Source organism: Eucyclogobius newberryi, unplaced genomic scaffold (genome assembly GCF_026437365.1).
Source record: "Eucyclogobius newberryi isolate DKJ021-1_F unplaced genomic scaffold, fEucNew1.0.hap1 SCAF_18, whole genome shotgun sequence".
Lineage (NCBI taxonomy): Eukaryota > Metazoa > Chordata > Actinopteri > Gobiiformes > Gobiidae > Eucyclogobius > Eucyclogobius newberryi.
Genome location: NW_027315812.1, coordinates 13,256,276 through 13,282,037, shown reverse-complemented (window position 1 = coordinate 13,282,037; position 25,762 = coordinate 13,256,276). Strand labels below are relative to the sequence as shown.

Below are 25,762 nucleotides of genomic sequence, written 5' to 3'. Positions count from 1 at the left end.
TAGTAGTAGTAGTAGTAGTAGTAGTACATTTTTAACACATTAAAAACCAGGTACAGCGACTTTAAATTGCTGATTATTTCTACTAAAGCTTCTGAAAACTATGCAAATCTTTATAAGTTATGTTTTTTAGGTATTTAGACTTAATTGTATGGAAAGTTGTGACTTCAGAACCACTGGCATCTGCAGCGGAGCAACAACCACACCTGAAGGTTTAACCTATTGCTCATTACAACGGTGCAAAACAACACGACCAAAGAATGCAATTTGTGTTGGCGCCGTTACCAAAGGCTGCAATTATGTAGATAAAACAACATCTTCTACAAAAATAACCTGTCTTTTTACTGAAAGTAGTTGTGGTAGTTTAGACTTTTACAATCCTGTTCAGAATTGCTTTATTTTAGTTTATCAGTTCGACTTATTGTTCATTAAATCGAAGTTGGGAAAATATGTCCATTTTCTTTGCAATAGTGGGAACATTTGTGTTATGTTTTTGTACAATACAATGGCTGTTTATTGTTCTTTCTGCTATGCATTTGCCTTTTAGTGATGCTGTATATTTTCAAAATGTTTTTTTACGGGGATTATCCTGCGCTATTTATTTAGTTATTGTGTCAGTGCCAAAAAACATTATCATCTATCGCAATATTTTTCCTGTAGTAATATAGTGTGCGTCCACATGTGTTATTGCGTTATTACTTCAGTCTTCTATCAAAATGTCAACGCTCTTGGAGATGCAGACAGAAGCCTACTTTTTAATCGTACCGTATTTTCCGGACTATAAGTCGCACCGGAGTATAAGTCGCACCAGCCAAAAAATGCATAATAAAGAAGAAAAAAAAACATATATAAGTCGCACTGGAGTATGAAATGTGGTTGTGTGTGAAAATAACAAATAATATCACATATAAGTCACTCCGGAGTATAAGTATAAATACAAGCATAAGTCACACCCCGGCCAAAACTATGAAAAAAGGTGTGACTTATAGTCCGGAAAATACGGTATATTGCAAATCTTAATACAATACAGGAAAATCCAAAATGTCTAAAAATATTCAGCCCTACTGTTCATATTTTAGGTTAAAGGGGGAAATTGAAGCTCTCAGAAGAACCCAGGACCTCTGAATGATCAAAATATACTGTATATATATATTTGTAATGATCATAGAATAGAATAACTGCCTGAAAGGTTTCTGTCCTTCTGCATCCCTGTAACCAGTCGCTCTCTCTCTGTTACAGCTGTACCAGTTCTCCTACACAGCCTTCTACATCATCTGCAGCCTGGAGACTCCGTAAGTAGACGACGAGGGCGACAGCTCTGGCCCGTTCACCCCGTGTTCCCTTTATCTTATCCCTAAATATCTATCTGACCCCAACACCCCTCTCCCCGGCGAGCGCCCCACCCTGTCAAAGCGGTATTAATCTTCAACAAAAGCCGCGCACGAGGGGGCAAAGTTTATCCAGGCATCTTCCCACCTTTAATCGCACATACTGGAGGTGGAGAACAGCTTCATATTGTAGTCATGGTTTCAATATTCAATCAAATACCAATAAATACATACATACAAATCTAGATTTTTAATGCTGTGTAGAATAGATAAACTCAACACGTATACATGAATTAAGTACTGGTATCTATACTAGTTAGGCTTGTATACAAAATACTACTACTAAATATCGCCTAAGTACTGTAAATATTGTCCTTCCAAGTTGCACCATATCTAAATTAAAGGTTCAGCTGTGAATTCGGTATTTGAGGACTTATTATTAAGTTTAAGCATGACATAGACACTTATCAACGGTGTAAAAAAAGGCTCCCAAAGAATTAATTTGATCTGGTCTCTTTTTATGGTAACTTCTCTGTACAAAATAAAAGGTGTTTGTTCAGGTGTGATTTATTGGGCTTCTTAAATGAGTTGTTTCACTGGCCTATGCTTATGTTAATGTTTAAATTGTCTGTTGCCTGTATTGACACTGGGCACCAAATCTATGTATAGTAAGTAAGTAAGTAAGTAAGTAAGTAAGTACATTTTATTTATATAGCACCTTTCACAGACAGAGGTCACAAAGTGCTTCACAAAACACAGAATAAAACAATAAAAACACAAAAAACTTACAGTGAACAATACATATACAACAATATACAGTAAAATCAGTCCGTAAAACAAGTGCATTTAAAAGGCTTGACTAAATAAAAAGGTTTTAAGCTGACCCTTAAAAGCAGTAACTGAGTCCAGTGACCGTAGGGAGAGCAGAAGATCGTTCCAGAGTCTGGGGGCAACAGCCTGGAAGGATCTGTCTCCTCTGGTCCGAAAACGGGTGCGAGGCACCAGCAACAGTTTCTGATCCAAGGACCTTAGTGAGCGAGAGGGAGCGTACGGTTTAATCAGATCGCTGATGTACGATGGGACCTGACCATTTAAAGCTCTAAAAGTATAGAGACAATAAAGGCTTTTGATTTTATTTGAAACCAGGTCTGAAATAACACTACAGAATTGCTACACTAGTTAGACTGTGACGAGTTCAAAAATGGGGATTAAATTCACTTCCTCTAAATTCACCAAATATTTGAACTGCAGAGGAATTCTCAGAGCCACTGATTTACTCTAGCGTATGAATTCAACATATCTTCTGCCAAATACACGAGTAATGATACATTAAACCCCCCAAAAAACCTTGACGTGACACAGCACTTTATATCGACACAGGTGTAAATGTGTTGTAAGGTCAAGGTAAAGTCTGTGCTCTGTGCCCTCCAGTGGTGATAGGTGGTAGTGCTGCTCTCTCATGACCTCATTCATCCTCAGCCTCAGACAGAATCATAAAAGCAGAGACGCCTCAAACTCTCACAGGCCCAGAGCTTTAACCAATCAGCCGAGGTGACTCCAGTACAAAGCCCTAGTACTTTCAGAGCCTCTTTAACCTGTGTTCTCGAATCTGCTGTAATAATGTCCAAATCTGAGATGGAGGGCAAAGGGCCATTTTTAAAAGAGTTTCCAAAAAGAAAATCCACAAACCTGATTATTTTTTTGTGGATTAGGTTCCGTAAACACAAATAACAGCATTTTAGACTAACTGAATATGTTTGGCTCGAAACTGAACAAATAGATTCACATTGAGAAGATGTTTAACTTTTGGTCAGTTTTTGTATCATGTGGATTATTGACCCATTAAGTACGGAGATATACAAAAAATCTGTATTTAAACATTTTTTTTCTGCAAATTTTGCCACATTTTTTGCCCTCTATCTCAATTTAATATTTAAATCGTGTTCTAATTGTTTTCTTCTTCTCAAAGTATTGTATTTACTGTGATTCATGCTTGTTTGAGTCGTCTTTATTCTCCTATAATCAAGAAGCAATTGCAAATGTCCAAAATAGAAAAAAAAGAGTGTCATAGATTATAAATATATAGCAGACAAAAGCATAATATGTATCCCGTAAGGCTCCAGAATATGTCAGATCATTTGTGAATGTGTGGAAAGCAACGTAAAGGCGTTTTGTTACTTTGAAATGTGTTTTGTTTTCCAGAGAAACATGGAACCTGAACCCTCCTGAAGTGAGAAATGCTCAGCTGCAGTTCGCTGGATGGGGCCCACAAGACCAGCAGTTGGTGAGCGCTGCACACAGTTTCAACAGAGCCAGTGTTCAGTCAGTGGAGCAACTTTGCAAACAAATAAGTCATAGTTTGTCCATCCAGGGCCTGGTTACAAGACAAAAATACACCAGAGTGGATAGATATGCATTCAACAGTGATATATCAAGAGTGATTAGAGTTCATATGTTACAGTTATTGAGTGTACCTGGATGACAGAGCGTAAATGTTAACCTCACTCCATTTCTCCAACAAAGTGGGCATTATTGACACTGTTTTTAATCTTTTTTGGAATCGAAATTAGGTCAAATAACACTATAAACTACCCTAGGCCTGTCTTAAACGATTATTTTAGTAGTCGACCAGTCACAAATATATTTTTTTTACTAAAACAAACAATTATTTCCATTGTACATTCAGACTTTTTAAATACACTACAAATAAGATGGAGATTTATTATGAAAAACGTGTACAGTGTTATTGATGAAAACCAGAAAATGCTTATTATTTTCTGGCAAGTTGATCTGATAACGTCACGGTCTTTGTAATAAAAAAGAGTCTGTATAGACCAGATAATGATTACAATTCTAGAAACAAGATTCCGCAAACATTTTTTAGTCGACTATAGTCATGTATACAGTATTTGATAAATGATTGCAGCCCTGATCTACCAAAAAATACAATTAAACCTATTTTACGGAAAAAATTACAGATTTCAGTTTGCTGTGGGGTCACGGCCTGAAATGTTGAGAATCCCTGGGTTAACTGACCGCTTCCTGACCTGTTTTATCCATGTAAACGGTGCATATCTTGGTGCCAACTCTTCATCACACAACCAGCCGAACACTTAATACTCTGCCTAGTACTTGTGCCTTTGAATATGACAGCACGGCGCACATGGAATAGCAAAAATTCAAAATGTGCTTGTAATTTCCCCCCGGTCCACAGTTGGTGTCCTTTCTGAAGGACTCTCTACTCTTTGTTCTCTGCACATTCTGCTCTCAGAACAGAACCGGCGAAGCGTCCCTGTCACACTACAAAGTCAAACATGGATGGTAACGCTAACAAAACATCGGTAATTGAGTTGAGTAGTTTCGGTCAGTGCGAATACGCCGTCCCTCTATTCCCCTTTAAACCGGGACAAGCTGCGAGTCTTATGGCCGTCTGCCTTAGCTGCTTTTGTATTGGCGCCGTGGATTTACAGTGATTGATGGGCACAAATAGCTGATAAACACTTCTTGCTTGTGTTCCATTGACCAGAACGCCCTTGAATGCACCATTACGATCACTAATTGACTAGCACATAATAGATTTGAGGGTGGCGCCGGCTGTATGCATAAATCACCTCTGTTTTACAAGTTTGGTTAAGTGTCCCTTTGTCCAATTCAGTCAGAGAAATAGGACAGGCTTTAATTCACTCGAATGGGAATGTTGTTTCTGCAGATAATTTACGGACTTTCTTTGTACTTAATTGTGCCATTTTAAGGGAACATGTCCTGAATTGCAAGAGTTTATTGATAATAGTAAAACAAACTCAAAAGTAGAAGCTGTAGCTAGTCATTTTTGTGATTGTTTTAGAGATGGGCGGTACAAAAATAAATTGAATTGAATTGAATTTAGATAATATTTTGTGCAAAATATGAATATTATATGGCTATTATAAAGGTATGAGGTGATATTTCTGCACGTTTGTGATTAGTTTTACCAATATTTCACATTTGTCTGATGATTAAACCTCAACTAACACATTCAAAGACATTTTTTAACACATTTCTGTTGGATTGACATTATCACCTGGCTTTTGTTATCAGGTTATGCCAAAAAGTGTTATTTGTTATCAAAATCGCCCACCTTTAGATCGTTTGTGTAATGGCAGAAGCATTAACAGATTTGTTCGTTACAATGGAAGAACTTTGGATTGTGAGAATGACCTGTCCCTCTCTTGGTTGTTTTGCACAATTCGGGCCTTTGTCCCATGTCCCCTTTATTTAGAGAACGTCCCCCTTTTTCATTGATAATACGTGAAATATAAAAAGCGAGATATGCATAGAAAACACTATTGTTTTTTTCTTTTTTTTAAATAAATCAGTACATTTGGCTGTAATTTCTTTCTGGATTATACACTGGCACATATCGCTCTTCCAATATCTCTGTGCTTTACGATTGATAAAAAAAAGTTTCATTGCAGTTATTATCGAGGCATAAGATGCCCTTAGTCCGTCCCTCCGTGTCCCACTACATTCAACGTCTTCCTTCTGTTTCTAAAGATGGCGGTGGTGGTCGCCCTAAGTAGTGTTTACATTAAGGATTACGTCATTGTCGCTTTAATGGCTTTTTGGTTGTTACTATAGTGTTGTCACGATACTAAAACTGAAGTTGCACATAAAAGCAATGCCTAAACGTGTTCCCATTTCCCATAGAACCCTGCTGTGTCTCTGTATCTGGACTGTGTGTCCGCTGGAGCTGGAGCAGATGACTAATGAGTGTTAATGGCCAGAGCGTCCAGAGCTGAAGGTTATGTGCTGTTGGTACAAGTCAATTGTACAGATGCTAAATCTTTAATAAAGCCGTGTCCTCCAGACGACCGCGGGACCAGGCCACACCAGGTCCACACAATCGGTGATCCGACAAGTCAACAACGAACTCATGTAACTGTAACGACAAAGGCTGGAGCCAAACGATTCTTCTTAAATGTGCAATATCACCACCATTAATACAACTTTCTCACACCATCTAAAAGTTTAATCAAGTGTAATTTGCTACTTTCATTAACAGCTTGCCTCTAATGATCACCAAACTACAAATGATTGATCAGATGTTCCCTAAGCAGTTATGCTAGCACACCATCTACTGGCAGCAGAGGGAATTAACATGGTGAAACAAACAAACGCTAATTTGCCCCGTCATTATAATGTAAACACGCAGTTGTAACGAGGGCAATTTGTGTGCAGAAATTTGCAGAACGAGTCTGGAAAAGATTTATGGAAATAGCATAAGAGAAATCCATGAATTGCTTGAACATAGAATGATTTTAAGAGTTTTTTTACTGACCTTGTTTTCCACAATTTGAAATGGTTCTAATTTTACTTTTCGATTACCTTTGGCGATTTAAATTCTTTCTCCAACACCAGTGACAAAGACTCAGAATTATCCCAACTAATGCTGCTGCGTCGGGCCTGAATAATAAAACCAGTGGTGATGAATCTCCATAGTTACAGCTCCGAGCCACCGAGCCACCACTAAAAATGAAAAGTGTTCTGTGCGAGTCATCTTCACTCGTTTCCCAAGCACGGGGCTGTAAATCTGCCTAATTATCTGTGATTTTCCTAATGCAAAATGACTTCTGTACAAATCACATAAAGAGCGAGCTATGGTCCTTCAGTGATTGTCCGCCTCCGTCATCTCTCTGAACTCGTCAAAGCACGAGCCGCTCTGATTACAGGCTACAGTGTTATTTATCACCGCTGTCTTTACACGCTGGAGTAATTAGAACTGGGCCTGGATTGATATTGAACCAAGTTTCTCACCATCCTTCATCAACGTTGTACTTTTTGGTGCAGTGTTCTGTGAAAAGACAAATCTATTCATATTTGTGTCCCCCTTTGAGTTATTTAGACCTGGTTTAGTCTACTTTGAGGCCAGGCTCCGAGCTCGGATCTGGTGGGATTCTGAAAACAACACATTCGGTGGTACTTAAGAACCACTGCTCTATTAAAACAATAGTTAGAGATGGTGAAGATACAAATACATACCGTAAAATACTGTAGTACAAGTATTTATGTTTAGATGTAGAAGTTCCTTAGGGCAGTAATATGTCTGTGAGTGTGAGGCTCTCTCTTTAAATACATGACACACCCTAATGTCCCTAATGTGGTTATTTTCAGTCAAAAAACACAAGCTCTGAGTGCTCCGATGACCACGAACACCACTTTCACCTTCCACACTTTCTCCAGCTCTTCTCTGAGCCCTTGGTATTCCTCCAGTTTCTCATGTTGGCATCACTTGGTATTGCCATATCAACCACAACAGCTTTCCTCTGCTGTTTATCCACCATTTCAATGTCTGGTTGGTGTTTCCCACTTTGTCCTTGGGGTCTCCAGCCCGTACTCTGCGCAGATGTTCCTGTACACTCTGCCAGCCACTTGGTTATGGCGCTCCATGTATGCTGTCCCTGCCAGCATCTTGCACCCTGCAGTTATGTGTGGGATTGGCCCCTTTGCACAGCCTGCACCTTGGGTCTTGTCTGGTGTGGTAGATCAGAGCCTCTATTGCTCTGGTGCTCAGGGCCTGGTCCTGTGCTGCCATGATGAGTGCCTCTGTGGAGCGTGGATGTTTTATATTAGATAGTGGTTCTCACGCTCATATAAACTGTCACTGATGAGCTCCACAGTCATTACATTTTCAATAACAAAAGGAGAGTGGACTATAAAAGCATAAACTGTCCTTCAACTAAGTCCATAAAAGCAATAATAGTAGTATCAGTGATAAATGAGTGTACATCCTCACTTCTTGCAATACCCAGTAACACATCGTGGCATCAACATATGAAACTAGGTATTTGTAGCTTGGATGTTGCAAGTTTCATTGGTTGAATATTTATGTGAAGTACTTTCTTCTATAAGTTCTTGTATAAGTGCATTTGGATCTCTGGCAGCTGGTTCCTCTCACTCTCACATATAAGGGTCAAAGACAATTATTAACATAGACTTTTTATAATTGAATGAGCGTTAATCAGCCCACCTGTTTTACTCCCTAAATCTCACTTGTGGTTAATTAAGCGCTGCACATCCACAGAGAAACAAACAACAACTGTACAGCTGCTGCAGCACATGGTGAACACTCCATGAGGCCAAGAGTCGATGTAGTGTAAAAAAATCTTATATTCACTTGGGACTTTAGTTTAATAAGCGTGTTTAAAGTTTGTTTTTCGCTCTAATTAGGTGTATAATGAGACAGATACTGGCTGAAACAAACATAAGCTCAATAGAAGCTCTAATGAACACACATGTATGTTTTTCCATAACACTTTAGAATGTACAACCAGTATTTTAAAACCCAACTGAATGTATAAAGAAACCAAATAAATGTGGATATACCTCCAAATGCAGTTCAGTTATTTAGTATATATATATATATATAAATTGAAATAAAATGTGATCTGACCATATTTTTAACCCAAACTGCACTGACACAATGACTAAAGGTTTATAACCCTAATAACAACACTATTATTTTGTGGGATATTATGGAAGGGGAATTGAAGGAAGCTGTCAATCTAAGGAGTCATGAGTCAATTCAGACTTTTCATGTTCTTAATATTCCTAATTCTAATGTTTTCCTAATTCCAACTCCATTTCAAGGAGCAACTTGTCTGGAGATGGGCAACAGCAGTGCAGCGCCTGTTTACTGGATCAAGTCAGGATTCTCAAACTGTGGTACAAGTACTACTGGTGTTATGTAATCTCCTTCACGAGGTCCTCTACTGTTCTAATATTTGCTTCCCTCAGAGTCAGTTTTTGAGCATAAATCATCTAATAGAGTGGCTTTGTTGGCGTTTTTCCTTCCACTCTTCCTCGCTCCATGATTTCTCCCGATGCCAAACTCTTTCTGTGTGAACGAACATCAAACCGAGCTGCTCTTTATGTCTGTGTGTCTGTGACAGCTCTGGCTCACGGCGCTCAGGCTTTGGGACGTCTCTCCCGCTCAAAGCTCGACCGCAATGTTAGACAAAGGTTATTTTGACCTTCCACAGTATAAAGACGTTGAAACTTGAATCATGCGTTTGCAGTGGGAAACTATATACGATAAACCAAGGGATAATCTATGAATGAACGGCTTGTATGCGGTCCAGAAATGAGTTGTGTGTGTAATTATGGGCCACTCAATACCAAAACATGAATCTTTTATTATGATATTGATCCTCAGGTATCAATTAAGAGTATATGCTAAAGTGAGTAGTGGCAGGGTAATTTCAAAATACTTTTCCCTGTGCAGTTTAGGCAGTATTGGAGGCGCATTGGTTCTGGAGCTGTAATCGTGTCTTTAAAAGTCCAACAGAATTAGACCCGAGCCCGATAAACCCAACAAGACCGACAGCTTTTTAAAGGCCTTAAGCCATTTACAGCCCAATACTTTTCAAACGCGGACAGCACGAGTTAAATTATAGAAAATATTTGGGTTCAGGCAAAGATATTCAGCTCTAGAAAGTACTTGCCTAAAAATGTGTATCTTATTTCTTCAATATATCTGTCGTATTATTTCTCTTCGATGACAACTTGAAGCCGGGGTATCTGACTATTTTCTCATAAATTAGGTAAATGTAGTTCCCCCCCATTTAATATCTTGTAAAAGCTGCATTTTGTTACCGAATCTGACTGCTGCGGCTCACCGTCTTCCTCTATCAATAAAGTATTTTAGCTTTTGTCGACGGAAGTAAGAGCCATAAGCAGCGCTCTGATTGTCTAAGCTTTGGCTGTCCGCTTTTCACTTTGACGACTAAAAAAAGCAGTTGAGCATGTGAGAGAGCTATAAACTAGTTAATTTTAAATGCATACTTCCTTCTTTCAGACGCCCTAGCTTTAACAAATGGATGTTGCAATGTGTAAAGTCTAAAAAAAAAAAACTGCAGTATAACCTCTGTTAAATCCTATAATATGATTTCTGAACACTTTTGAATGAACGCTAAGTTTAACATCTTGTTTGGCTAACCGAAAATCCACACCGTCCCGAGCTGAACCGAAGAACACGTCTGCAATATCAACACCACATTCCACAGCGTACAAATACCCCCTTTCATGCCGCGTACTCGTCATATTACTGTAATCTCGTGTCTCATCAGTTTGACTTTCACATACCCAACTCGTTTAGAAGTGAATTATTTAGCACGCCGCCTCATCTTTTTACTCCTCACACTCTCCCGCGCTCGTCTCGACTCTAAGTGAATATTTTGCAAAAGATCGCTTTACAAACCGCTGGTGTGATACCCGCTCCAGGCTGAAGATATTTGGTAATCCTTGAGATCTTGAGTCGGCGCTTTTCCCCGTAATGGCGCTGGATTGATTGGAGCGTAGCGTTAAGTCTGCAACATTTTAAAATTCCACCCGGCGCTCGCATTTCATCTACTATGCCTCGTAATGAAAGACCTGACCTTCACTTATCGGCAAAGCCCCACGAGCTCCGTCCACTGCGTCGAGGTGTATACGGTTAAAAAAATAAAAATCATCTCAATTCAATCCCAATGTGTTTGAAACAGACAGGGTCGTTTCTTTGTCACTCTGTCACATCTGGTCATCATGAGAGGTTAAAGGCGAGCGATTGAGTACAACAGGTGGAGCAGAAGAAATTTAAACTGTGTAACACGGCTTTTCTCGCACAATGAGCCTCATTCATTTTTTTGCTTGAGTTCAAATGGTTGGGTCATGACTATGTATTAGAATTAGAATCTGACAAAGGTTTAATTCCATTGTCAATGAACAGGATATACAAACAGGAACTTGCTTTGGTGATTCGGTGCAACATAAAACAATTAAGAATGATAAAACAACCTATATGAAATGAAAAAGGGCATGAGTTAAAGAAAAACAATTTAAATCTACTATAGGATAAAAAATACAAATAGGCTTTTTACAGTAAAATGATCTTGTTATGTCTGTTTTTCTTTTTTATTTCATGCTTTTTATAATCTCCCATTGTTTATAGTTTAATTTGAACTTCAAGTGAATGTTTGGCCAAAATGTAATGCTAAATCTGCATGAGCTAAAGTGAAAGTGAGAGTAAAGTGACATTCAGCATATTGGAAAGTATTTCACATAAGCAAAGAGCTACTGAGAGATTATGTAATGTAATTGTAATTATTGAACAGTAGTTATGTTTTCTGATGTTACTATCGAGACATTTGAAAATATAAATTGTATGAATTAGTGTAGCATGTCAAGCAGCCACCTTTATTTGGGCACTCAAAACTAATTTGCACACCGCCTCAAACGCACAAAACATTGAATATTCTCATCTCTAATTGTCTTTTACCAGAAGAGTTTATTACAAAAATCAAGACCATTTCTCAATCACACCCTTCGGAAAACGAGGTGTAAAAAGTTTTGATTGGATTGATAAGGGAACATTTTGACATGGTTGATTATTGATTATCTCTATATCTCTAACACGCCTGGACGAATGAGGGATTACACCGACATCTCTCTGTGTGTTTTTTCTTTTTTCAGATCTTCATTTTTGAAAACAACATCTATTTCCGCTCCAAAGTGGAGAGCCGCTCCATTCGCCTGGTGTCCACTGGGAAAGAAGGCGTGATCTTCAATGGCCTCAGTGACTGGCTGTACGAAGGTAAGAGCGTTTATATAAAAGGGTTTTAGTTGTAGCTTGTAAAGGAGCGTACATTACACTTTATGGTCACTATAGAAGCTTTTACTGTCACAGGCTTTATAGATTTAGTTATAAACCTCATTTTCACTGTTTAAGATGGCTGTTTACTTCACGCTTCTTGCTAAATGTGGACTTTATTGGTTATTGGTTATATTATGCTGATAAAAAAAAGATGATTGACACATTTTTTGCTACAATAAAATTTCCCAACAAATATGCCATGTACATAAAGTATATTGACATTTTATTGCTTATAAATACAGTCAATGCTTCATTAAACAGTCAATTTATGTATCCTGATAAAACCAACTTGATGCTAAATTTACCCACAAACATTTATACCCTTGATCGGAAGTTTAATATAATGGTGTTGTTGTTGTTGTTGTTGTTGTTGTTGTTATTGTTGTTGTTGTTGGTTTAGAAAAAATAAAATTAAACCACTATTTTTGCAGCATTTTACTAATAACAATAAACTCAATTTGAGTCAAAATCACATTAACAATATTGTCTATATTTCCATAATCTGCCCACCTCTAATACTGTTAAATATTTATTCAATTATGGGATTTATTTTCATTTTTTTATAATCTTTTTTTTAATAAATCTATAATAAAACCTGTTTGTCTCCATGAATATTGCATTCTACCTGAACACACTAATTCAATATGCCATTATTGTCAGCTTTACCAACCAGATACTGCACTAAAAACCAGACAGCGTAACATAAAGCGGCGAAAACGCCCACGACGCAGGATCTAAGTTGTGTTAATATACTGTATCCCTCAGCTTCACTTTTCATCAGTAACTCCCGAGCTCAGACTGTCTGGAGAATAGGCTGCGAAAGTGCCTATTGACTCAGACCGGCCCGGTGCATTTAAACCGACTCAAGTCACATGACCACAGCGCAGCTCATTAAGTCCACACAGCAGACGCAGTAATTGCAGCAGACAGCCCGCTCCCAGCGCTCACCTCTCATCACCGCCCGAATTAAACATAAGAACAAGCTCCACTGGCTTCGGCTCTGCAGCGGATGAATCATGTTTTTCTATCGGGACACGTTCGCCGTGATTTGGAGGCGAGATACCGAGAGAGAGCAGATGTCGTGAGGTTTTCTGTCTCGTAAAGTCTCGACATGCGATTCCTGATGCCGCATTTTCAATATTGAGTGACCAACGTGTTTTAGGATGACGTTTTAGCCCCGTCCATGTTGAAACCATTTCTCCCAATCTGATGCTGGACCATAACAGAGAAACATTTCCACATGGTTCTCATCCGGTGTCTCTGAGTAAATGGCCCTGGTTCTGGTTGATTAATCTGTGAATTCCAAATTGATCCCACGTCGATGAGAGAGCGAAGAGAGAGTGCGAGATGTTATAGTTTTGCCAGACGATGTTTAAAGGTGTCCAAAGTCGAGCTGAAACCTACGTCAGCCTTGGCAGTTGTTTCCTTGTGGTTCTACTCTAACAAAATCCCTTCACAAAATGTTTTGGTTATATTATGAGTATCTTTCAAACCTTTAAACAGTTTTCTGACCATGGATTAGATTTACAATGTATGCTTCATAGGATTCTGTTGAAAATTCACATTTCAAACTAGAGATGGCAGTTTTATTTATGCAGAATAAAACAGGATATTTTGTTTTTTTGTGGGGGAAATTATGCTACTTAAAAAATTGCATTCTTCGCAAATTGTGATTTAGATTTTATTTTGATTAACTTCCCTAATAGTTTAATTGTAAATTATTTGATACAAACCTTTTTCTATTAGCATTTATTGTGAACGAACCCCTTTGGCCATTTTTATATGCTGTTTACAAAAATTAGAGGAACTGTAGAGTATATCCTTGGTCAGCATTTCAAGCGAGTAAGTTTAGATGGATAGAGCTCCCCCTGCAGCTCCTTTGTGAAAATACACTGTCAGAGAACAGACCCAAAAGCATTTTTCTCATATAGCAGTATAATCGCATACAAAACAGTAATGATGCCAAGCTGGGTTTCCGCCCATAGACAGCAGGCTTTATTTGACAGGAACGCAGTGTGAAATGGGATTGAGAGAAAGGCAGCCACACAAACACAGATTTTTCTCACACAAAAATAATACAAAATAGTCTAATGTATTCCACCAAAGTCTGTACACATTACTTCACAGACAGAGGATTCACTGTAGATCTTAGTTCAATACAAATGTGATCAATTGCTCTTATATCTTTTCATCACTTGTTGCTTTTACTTAATGATACAGCACAGATGAGGACCGAGTCGACACACTTTCTTGATGAACACTTTTTACTGTAAACCACCGCGTACAAAACAGTTTTCACCCACAACGCAGCCTGCTCCATCTCCTTCCGTATCAAACCGAATGGGAGACGAGAGCAGCTTTTCAGATCCAGATAGCACAAATGCAGCCAGCTTATGTTAGAAAAGAAGCGGTTATTGCCCTATTAGACAGCGACGCCTTATCTGTGATGCTGTTTGCAGATGGGAAACACAGCGCCGGGGTCACACTCGGCCAAAAACAACTCTTACTTTAATATATTACTTTAACACATCTTATCTCTCCGCATTAGCTTCCCTGACACATAAAACCACTTTCATTTTTCAAAAGCAATATCCAATCTGCCCCATTTAAACATTCATCAGAGCGATATTGGAAAGAGTGACCCGCTGACATGTATTTATGGGCTGCAGCAGAGGGCCTGGTCATTTTCACTCATCTTTTATTGACTAGATAAAGCTTTCAGAAAGAGATAAAAAAAAAGAAAAATACCCTCATTTTTCATAACGCAGAAATATAGCGCCCAAGCATCGTGGAGTAATGGATGTGAATGTTTGGTTTGCTTGTTGTTTTAAAAGTCCGGGGTAATTTACATTGTTAGAGACATTAATAATAAAAAATTAAATTACCAGATTTAGGATTTAAAATGTACATGTATCGCAAAAGTATCGATATTGCAGTATTGGCGACGCATTAATTTATATAGCAACAAACGAGATATCGCGCAATAACACCAAGCATCTGATAATAATGTACTGATTTTAACATTAAATTGTTGATAAAGGCAGACAAATACAATGTACATACTTGTTGTAAAAGAAGTATGTCAAAAACGATGTTCGAATGCAATAGTATCAATATCGCAGTAATTTAAATGCTGTATTGAAATAATTTCCATACTGTGCAACTCTTCTAAAGTAACGTTAAACATCGCCATGGTAATTTGTAGATATATTTTCCACAACGTACTGCAGTATAAAGTGTTAGTTTGTGTAAGTAAAGTGTTACTCTGTGCTTATTTTAGCTGAAATGATCAACAACAATGTATGTTATGTGTTATATAGTGTGTCATTGGTTAGTTCAAGGATGTTGTATTTCTATGTGTAAAAGGATTAAACTATTTTATTAATTGGATTTATTTATTTGACTGATACAAAAGCACTGACTGACTGTAACTCAGCAGCACAATGCATGCATCATAGTGCCAAAGCTTTTGTCCCTAGAAGGGCTTTTCACACACAAAACACAAAGGACACAGAGATATGAACAACATCAGGACATGGACAAGAAAAGATACATTAGAAACCCATCACATTTTTATTTTTGGAAGATACTAAATTTTGTTATAGATTTTTTTATGGACAGCGAGCATAAACCACAAGCCATCAAAATGTCAAAGTGTACCTTAACCTTAACCTTACGGTCCACGTCTTTCCCTCTGCGCTTATCCCAATAGTGTCCAGTGTCACGCAGCCACGAGAAGACTGAATAAGGCAAAGCAAGTTTATTTGTAGAGCGCAATTCACACACGAGGCAATTCAAAGTGATTCACACCACATGAAAAAATCATTCAATTCACAAAGACGTGACAGCAGGAGGCCGGTCCATGTTTAGTCCTGACTCTGGCACCAGCAGGAGGCCGGTCCATGTTTAGTCCTGACTCTGGCACCAGCAGGAGGCCGGTCCATGTTTAGTCCTGACTCTGGCACCAGCAGGAGGCCGGTCCATGTTTAGTCCTGACTCTGGCACCAGCAGGAGGTCGGTCCATGTTTAGTCCTGACTCTGGCACCAGCAGGAGGCCGGTCCATGTTTAGTCCTGACTCTGGCACCAGCAGGAGGCCGGTCCATGTTTAGTCCTGACTCTGGCACCAGCAGGAGGCCGGTCCATGTTTAGTCCTGACTCTGGCACCAGCAGGAGGCCGGTCCATGTTTAGTCCTGACTCTGGCACCAGCAGGAGGCCGGTCCATGTTTAGTCCTGACTCTGGCACCAGCAGGAGGCCGGTCCATGTTTAGTCCCGACTCTGGCACCAGCAGGAGGCCGGTTCATGTTTAGTCCCGACTCTGGCACCAGCAGGAGGCCGGTCCATGTTTAGTCCTGACTCTGGCACCAGCAGGAGGTCGGTCCATGTTTAGTCCTGTCTCTGGCACCAGCAGGAGGCCGGTCCATGTTTAGTCCTGACTCTGGCACCAGCAAGAGGTCGGTCCATGTTTAGTCCTGTCTCTGGCACCAGCAGGAGGCCGGTCCATGTTTAGTCCTGACTCTGGCACCAGCAGGAGGCCGGTCCATGTTTAGTCTTGACTCTGGCACCAGCAGGAGGCCGGTCCATGTTTAGTCCTGACTCTGGCACCAGCAGGAGGCCGGTCCATGTTTAGTCCCGACTCTGGCACCAGCAGGAGGCCGGTCCATGTTTAGTCCTGACTCTGGCACCAGCAGGAGGCCGGTCCATGTTTAGTCCTGACTCTGGCACCAGCAGGAGGTCGGTCCATGTTTAGTCCTGACTCTGGCACCAGCAGGAGGCCGGTCCATGTTTAGTCCTGACTCTGGCACCAGCAGGAGGCCGCTCCATATTTAGTCCTGGCTCTGGCACCAGCAGGAGGTCGGTCCATGTTTAGTCCCGACTCTGGCACCAGCAGGAGGCCGCTCCATGTTTAGTCCCGACTCTGGCACCAGCAGGAGGCCGCTCCATGTTTAGTCCTGACTCTGGCACCAGCAGGAGGTCGGTCCATGTTTAGTCCTGACTCTGGCACCAGCAGGAGGCCGGTCCATGTTTAGTCCTGACTCTGGCACCAGCAGGAGGTCGGTCCATGTTTAGTCCTGACTCTGGCACCAGCAGGAGGCCGGTCCATGTTTAGTCCTGACTCTGGCACCAGCAGGAGGTCGGTCCATGTTAAGTCCTGACTCTGGCACCAGCAGGAGGCCGGTCCATGTTTAGTCCTGACTCTGGCACCAGCAGGAGGCCGGTCCATGTTTAGTCTTGACTCTGGCACCAGCGGGAGGCCGGTCCATGTTTAGTCCCGACTCTGGCACCAGCAGGAGGCCGGTCCATGTTTAGTCCTGACTCTGGCACCAGCAGGAGGTCGGTCCATGTTTAGTCCTGACTCTGGCACCAGCAGGAGGCCGGTCCATGTTTAGTCCTGACTCTGGCACCAGCAGGAAGTCGGTCCATGTTAAGTCCTAACTCTGGCACCAGCAGGAGGTCGGTCCATGTTTAGACCTGTCTCTGGGCACCAGCAGGAGGCCGGTCCATGTTTAGTCCTGACTCTGGGCACCAGCAGGAGGCCGGTCCATGTTTAGTCCTGACTCTGGCACCAGCAGGAGGCAGGTCCATGTTTAGTCCTGACTCTGGCACCAGCAGGAGGCCGGTCCATGTTTAGTCCTGACTCTGGCACCAGCAAGAGGCCGGTCCATGTTTAGTCCTGACTCTGGCACCAGCAAGAGGTCGGTCCATGTTTAGTCCTGTCTCTGGCACCAGCAGGAGGCTGGTCCATGTTTAGTCCTGACTCTGGCACCAGCAGGAGGCCGGTCCATGTTTAGTCCTGACTCTGGCACCAGCAGGAGGCAGGTCCATGTTTAGTCCTGACTCTGGCACGAGCAGGAGGCCGGTCCATGTTTAGTCCTGACTCTGGCACCAGTAGGAGGTCGGTCCATGTTTAGTCCTGACTCTGGCACCAGTAGGAGGTCGGTCCATGTTTAGTCCTGACTCTGGCACCAGCAAGAGGCCGGTCCATGTTTAGTACTGACTCTGGCACCAGCAAGAGGTCGGTCCATGTTTAGTCCTGTCTCTGGCACCAGCAGGAGGCTGGTCCATGTTTAGTCCTGACTCTGGCACGAGCAGGAGGCCGGTCCATGTTTAGTCCTGACTCTGGCACCAGCAGGAGGCCGGTCCATGTTTAGTCCTGACTCTGGCACCAGTAGGAGGCCGGTCCATGTTTAGTCCTGACTCTGGCACCAGTAGGAGGCCGGTCCATGTTTAGTCCTGTCTCTGGCACCAGCAGGAGGCTGGTCCATGTTTAGTCCTGACTCTGGCACGAGCAGGAGGCCGGTCCATGTTTAGTCCTGACTCTGGCACCAGCAGGAGGCCGGTCCATGTTTAGTCCTGACTCTGGCACCAGTAGGAGGCCGGTCCATGTTTAGTCCTGACTCTGGCACCAGTAGGAGGCCGGTCCATGTTTAGTCCTGACTCTGGGCACCAGCAGGAGGCCGGTCCATGTTTAGTCCTGACTCTGGGCACCAGCAGGAGGCCGGTCCATGTTTAGTCCTGACTCTGGTACCAGCAGGAGGCTGGTCCATGTTTAGTCCTGACTCTGGCACCAGCAGGAGGCCGGTCCATGTTTAGTCCTGACTCTGGCACCAGCAGGAGGCCGGTCCATGTTTAGTCCTGACTCTGGCACCAGCAGGAGGTCGGTCCATGTTTAGTCCTGACTCTGGCACCAGCAGGAGGCCGGTCCATGTTTAGTCCTGTCTCTGGCACCAGCAGGAGGCCGGTCCATGTTTAGTCCTGACTCTGGCACCAGCAGGAGGCCGGTCCATGTTTAGTCTTGACTCTGGCACCAGCAGGAGGCCGGTCCATGTTTAGTCCTGACTCTGGCACCAGCAGGAGGCCGGTCCATGTTTAGTCCCGACTCTGGCACCAGCAGGAGGCCGGTCCATGTTTAGTCCTGACTCTGGCACCAGCAGGAGGCCGGTCCATGTTTAGTCCTGACTCTGGCACCAGCAGGAGGTCGGTCCATGTTTAGTCCTGACTCTGGCACCAGCAGGAGGCCGGTCCATGTTTAGTCCTGACTCTGGCACCAGCAGGAGGCCGCTCCATATTTAGTCCTGACTCTGGCACCAGCAGGAGGTCGGTCCATGTTTAGTCCCGACTCTGGCACCAGCAGGAGGCCGCTCCATGTTTAGTCCCGACTCTGGCACCAGCAGGAGGCCGCTCCATTTTTAGTCCCGACTCTGGCACCAGCAGGAGGCCGCTCCATGTTTAGTCCTGACTCTGGCACCAGCAGGAGGTCGGTCCATGTTTAGTCCTGACTCTGGCACCAGCAGGAGGCCGGTCCATGTTTAGTCCTGACTCTGGCACCAGCAAGAGGTCGGTCCATGTTTAGTCCTGTCTCTGGCACCAGCAGGAGGCTGGTCCATGTTTAGTCCTGACTCTGGCACCAGCAGGAGGCCGGTCCATGTTTAGTCCTGACTCTGGCACCAGCAGGAGGCAGGTCCATGTTTAGTCCTGACTCTGGCACGAGCAGGAGGCCGGTCCATGTTTAGTCCTGACTCTGGCACCAGTAGGAGGTCGGTCCATGTTTAGTCCTGACTCTGGCACCAGTAGGAGGTCGGTCCATGTTTAGTCCTGACTCTGGCACCAGCAAGAGGCCGGTCCATGTTTAGTACTGACTCTGGCACCAGCAAGAGGTCGGTCCATGTTTAGTCCTGTCTCTGGCACCAGCAGGAGGCTGGTCCATGTTTAGTCCTGACTCTGGCACGAGCAGGAGGCCGGTCCATGTTTAGTCCTGACTCTGGCACCAGCAGGAGGCCGGTCCATGTTTAGTCCTGACTCTGGCACCAGTAGGAGGCCGGTCCATGTTTAGTCCTGACTCTGGCACCAGTAGGAGGCCGGTCCATGTTTAGTCCTGACTCTGGGCACCAGCAGGAGGCCGGTCCATGTTTAGTCCTGACTCTGGGCACCAGCAGGAGGCCGGTCCATGTTTAGTCCTGACTCTGGCACCAGCAAGAGGCCGGTCCATGTTTAGTCCTGACTCTGGCACCAGCAGGAGGCCGGTCCATGTTTAGTCCTGACTCTGGCACCAGCAAGAGGTCGGTCCATGTTTAGTCCTGTCTCTGGTACCAGCAGGAGGCTGGTCCATGTTTAGTCCTGACTCTGGCACGAGCAGGAGGCCGGTCCATGTTTAGTCCTGACTCTGGCACCAGCAGGAGGCCGGTCCATGTTTAGTCCTGACTCTGGCACCAGTAGGAGGCCGGTCCATGTTTAGTCCTGACTCTGGCACCAGCAGGAGGCCGGTCCATGTTTAGTCCTGACTCTGGGCACCAGCAGGAGGCCGGTCCATGTTTAGTCCTGACTCTGGGCACCAGCAGGAGGCTGGTCCATGTTAAGTCCTGACTCTGGGCACCAGCAGGAGGCCGGTCCCTGAGGTCCTCAGACTCCGAGATGGTTCATATGACACTACCATGTTTGAGATGTACTTTGGCGCTAGGCCATGGAGAGACTTGGCAGTTTTAAAAATACAGCAGATTTGATTGAAATATTCAATTTCAATTACAATATTATGAAGAAAGTTGAGAACTAAACATTTTGTGACCAACAAAAGTAACATGAGTATTACATTTGAGCTCTGTAACTAGTAATATATAATGTATTACAATTTCTGAATTGCTCAACACTGCTGCGTTGTCTTACATTTCTGTTCATCTCAAAGAAAGCAGATTACATTAGCTAAATCACATAACTGTATTTTCCCAGCATTTTCAGTCCCTTTTCCATCAAACTTCCTTCTGAAAACTCTCTTGCCTCTTTCTGCTAAATTGATTTCTAAAACTGTATATTGCTTTTGTAAATGTTGGCTGCATTCCCGGCGTTGTTTTTAGACGACACACCAGATTGTGCCGCGTTTACATTCATCAGCCAAAAGCCACGAGGATTTCTGCCGCTAACGACCCGAGCGGCGAACGGTCCAAGGCCAAACCCAGGTTCACAAATCCCAATATAGTGATTCTCTGGGGGGCATCGGCTGGTCCCGCGTGTTCTCTGCCGTCTCAACCGTGAAAGAAAGACAAGAAATTCATCCCAAGTATTAAAAAAATTTTTAAAAAGTGACTCCGAAGCCATCCAAATTGCTCCAGGGGCCGTCTTGTTTATGGAGGCTATATTGATACAGCTGTTAGTCGAGTGTCTGTGAAGACGAGATAAAATGAAAAGCTCACACTAACGTAGCGTCGCTTTGATTTCAGTCCCATTTTGCCCCATAGATATTTGCGAAGATTTCAAAGATTGGTTTTGTGTTAATTGCTGTTTACAAGTGTTAGCCGTAAGGCATATTTCACCACTCTTATACGGCACAAAGCTGAAGGTTGATATAATAAAGAGAAGACAGTAAAGCGGGACAACATGTTATGGGCAAATATGGAAATTGTGTTTTTATTATACTGCACAACCGAAAAAACTTCTTAAACAGTTTGATACTTTGTTATTTTCACCGTGTTTGCTTAGTTCTGTTTGCTTGTTTTCCTCTTAAACGTATAGATGATGCTTAAAGCTGGAGTACCCAACTTTTTTGTTTGTTAATTAGATCATTTTGTGTTTTCCGCCAAAGAATATCTCGTAAAAGCAGCACTTTGTGACAAAATGACACTACTGCGTGTTGTTTGTGGTTAGTAATAAAGCGTTTCATTTCTCGTCAATCAGGAAGTAAGAGCCGAACGCAGCGCTCTGTTTGGTTTTACATGGGCGGACCACCCAGTTTCACTTTGTCGTTTGAAATAAGCTGTTCTTAAGTTGTGCACGCGCCTTAAAACAAATTTGTGAATATAAACTATTTGTGACCGATAGTAACTAATCAGATCGATTTTGAGCGATATATTGCAGATAAAATGTGAGTCGGATCAGTTTTCATGTGTGAACGCAGCAGCCCTGAAGTGTCTGATGTGGAGAAGAAACAGGACATAACCAGGAGTCGCGCTGTTGTCACATTATGAAAGAGACATAATCCGAGGAAGCAGAAATTAGCTCATTGTAATCTTTATATTTTGTCTTTGAGAGGCAAAAGTTGATATTTTATCTTTATCACACTTTTTTGTCACTTTCTATCTTTACCACTGTTTTCTGGCATTGTTAAATCCCATCTTTTTCAATACAAAAAATAAAAATAAAACTGTTGGCATCAGTTTTATTCCAGAGCCGAAGTCAAGATAAATGTGATCTGTCTGTCTATACTGCAATAAAATAGAAATCGCAAGTGGAATTATTTTAGAAAATAGTCTGTCCTCTGCAAAAACAACAGTATCTTGAGTAGTTTAAACTAGTGGTGTCACCATACTACGGAAGCTCATTGTATTCAGAAAAAAAAAATGTTTGTCTCGAAGTTTCGAAATAATAATTTTCATGTGGGGGACCTGCAGTGTGGGGGTGGGGGTTCTACAACTTTGTGGTGGCATCAGTCTTCCTGTACGGTGTGGTCTGCTATTGCACCGGGATAATTGACATTATGTCATAGTATTGCACATGATCATGAATGTTAGTTGTCCGTGATGAGTCCGATGATGGCAGAGTCGTCAGAGAACTTCTGCAGGACACAGCTGTCCGTGTCATGTCTGAAGTCTGCAGTGTAAAGGGTGAAGAGAAAGGGCGCGAGGACAGTGCCCTGGGGCGCCCCCACACTGCAGGTCCGAGTGTCAGACACACAGTTCCGGGCTCTCACAAACTGGGTTCGGTCTGTGAGGTAGTCCAGGATCCACTCTGCCAGGTCATACTCCACACCAGCCGTCTCCAGCTTGTCCCTCAGGAGCAGCGGCTGGATGGTGTTGAAGGCGCTGGAAAGATCGAAGAACAGAATCCTCACAGAGCTGCCAGGCTTTTCCAGGTGAGAGAGAGAGCGGTGCAGCAGGGAGATGACGGGGGGGAATCTCAAATTACCACAAAAAAAGAAACATGTTTTTTCTAACATTTCAAACTCGATTTCAGGACTAAGGAATAAACTCAATTCTTAATAGCAATTTTGAAACCACAATAATCATTAAAAGGTGTTCTTTTTATGTCAAGATAATAGTACTTTCTTCATTAAACCCTGTGGTCTTAAACTACTTCTGATCAGCTCAACATAATTCTAAAAATGATCAGGAATCAATTTTTTTTGTTAATGTGGTATTTTTTCAATATGGATTCAAAAGAGTAGTTTCTAGTTTCGATAGTTGTGCGTTTGTTTGTTTGTTTGTGTGTTTGTTTGTTTGATTGATTGATTGTTTGTTTGTTTGTAGCCATATGCTAATTTCAATCTGTTGTCCTCCATATCAGCTCACTTTTAGCATCGTTAGTTTCTGATTTTGACAACCCTATCTTAGACTTCCAATCCAACTTTATTTGTATAGCACATTTTACCAACATAAAGTCTACAAAGTGCTCCACTAAGTAAAATATGTAATTAAAAAAAGTAAAATATGACTAAAAATAAATAAATACATAAAAATAAAATAAATACGTACAAACCAAATAAAAACGAATTAAAAACAACATAAAAAATATGAAATAAAATAAAAACGAATTAAAAACAACATAGACCTCTACAGACATGTTTTGAAATTCATGGGATTATTTTATTTAGTTTAGCGGTTCATATTTCAGATTAAAAGGTTAATTCTCCTGGAGTGGTTTACAATGTGCACTCAGCAGAACAGAATACTCTACGAACATAAATCACAAACGTATTTGCGATTCCAAAATCGTGCAGCGCTAATTTGTGGTTCACATTTTTTTCTTTATTCCTTTTGGTCTTCATCCTTAGAACTCACCTTGGGATTTCCTGTGTTTCTTTTGCACCTTTGTCCCAGCTCTGAGCAGTGACTCACCCACACGCGTCTCTATTCGTGTTCAATTATCACCGGTTCTTTTATCACATTCAGTGGAACGACTGCATATGTATTTATAGTGTCTGTTTCTGTAACACTTTTGTGACGTTGGTTGCAAAAAAACAACTCATGCCTGTAACTGTGCCTCAGTGTGAAAGTGTCAGTGCTGCTAAATCACATGTGGGAATGGCAAGTTTATTATTCAGGTCACAATGTGATGGTTAGAACTAAAAATCAACACTCGTGACAATTTTAGAAGCAAAATTACATCTTTTGATTTAGTATTTTGTCCATAAAATCAATCTGCCGTACCGTCTTCATCACAGTAACTTTATTATGTTGTTCACAAAGTTCAATTTTGTGTAACTGGTCACAAACATGAGGAATATTAACATGTTTGACAATAAGAATGTCTTTTGGTGTCAGTAATTGTGAATAAACGTAGAATCGTGTTGTTTTTTCCTCACAATAATCGTTTAAATTAAGTCAACCACGTAATTGAAGGACAGAGTCAGTATTTTGTAATGTCCTGTCTTATTTGAATGAGACATATGACTGCATAAAATGTAATTGTGAAGTTATATTCTGTGCTTTTCTGTGTAATAGATTGCCATTCCTCACTCGTTTCATGGAATCAAACAATCTGAATGAAAAGGTCACACATAAACAGCCAGATAAAAACATGCTTTACATTTGACTTTTTTGGATTGAACACGTTTATATTTTTTTAGCTTTAATGATTACTATTGTGATTTACTACATAATCCTGACATTCCTACTCACAGCCACTCAATGTAATCACTGTTGCTTCACTCGTTAAGAAATACAGGCGGATATTAGCTTAGATTATGCGTAAGTTATGCCATTTAGTCCTGTACATTACAAAATCTTCTTGTTCCCTGACTTAGAATACAAATATGAACCCGTGACACAAGGACTGGGTCTGTGTAATCCCTCAGTGGTCCGTGTCCACATCAAAACATTTTAGATTGAATGTGTTTTGTCGCTCATCCAAGTGGCTTCTTCAGTTCTGGCACAGCACTGCTGAGGAACTGTCTTAAATATCTGTCTGATGGGAGGATTTAACACTAAAACACACCCTTGTCGTTTACAGTGAGGAGTTGCTGTAATTCGTTAAAGCTGAGGCGGCTTATTTTTCCTCTCTAACTTGTCCCTATGGCACTTACAAACCCCACTATGTTAATATTCATATGCATTAATATTCAGGCGCACACACGGATCCAGAACAAACTGTAAAAGCCCAGCCAATCAGAGCGCTGCGTACTGCTTTTATTTCCTGGTTGGCAAAAGATAAATATTATTAGGTGCAGACATTGCCCTGTGGTACGATTTTGCAGCTTTTACAAGATATAAATTGGTAAGCTTTATGTCCATTGAACTGCTCAAAGGTGTGAACTGTCACCTGAACGGAAAAAAAACATTAAATTAACTTAATAGTCCATTTTGAGGTGAATACTTTCAAGTACCTGGTTCGGTTTTAATATTCATTCAAGAGATAGTGTAATACAATAGACAAAATGAAATATAGTAATATGCGTGCCCCACTTAAGACACTGCAGTCATTATATCTCCATCTCAACATGTTACTGCACTGCCATCTATAGGCCACAGCATGCAACTAATTATAAAATCCCTGCTCATATCTTCATGTCTTTGAAAGCATGTTGAATAGATTTTATGCTACATTTGTCACTGTCTGGTTACGTCCACCCTGCTGTTCTACTTCATATCACATCGTCCAGTCAGCCCAGGCCGCCTTTTGCATTAATAATGACGCAGAATAATATACTCACCTTGATTTGAGAAAGCAGCAGTGCCACACCGGATCATTAAAGCAGCGCGAGAGGAGGGAGACTTGACCAAAATGTACTTTTCCACATAACTTTATAGCGTTTTATAGCCAGCTCGCCTCTGTCTGTCCGGAGAAC

General features: G+C 41.8%; 1 protein-coding gene across 5 annotated transcripts in view; it reads left to right on the top strand.

Annotated features, from left to right (window-relative positions):
• Positions 1-25,762, top strand: part of LOC140364444 (A-type potassium channel modulatory protein DPP6-like) — a 392,395-nt gene that overhangs the window by 347,349 nt on the left and 19,284 nt on the right. For all 5 annotated transcript variants that reach the window (XM_072450574.1, XM_072450577.1, XM_072450576.1 and 2 more), the window contains 3 exons: positions 1,237-1,289; positions 3,528-3,609; positions 11,811-11,931. In XM_072450574.1, the coding sequence (XP_072306675.1) occupies positions 1,237-1,289; positions 3,528-3,609; positions 11,811-11,931 (256 nt within the window). The remainder of the gene's footprint in view (positions 1-1,236; positions 1,290-3,527; positions 3,610-11,810; positions 11,932-25,762) is intronic.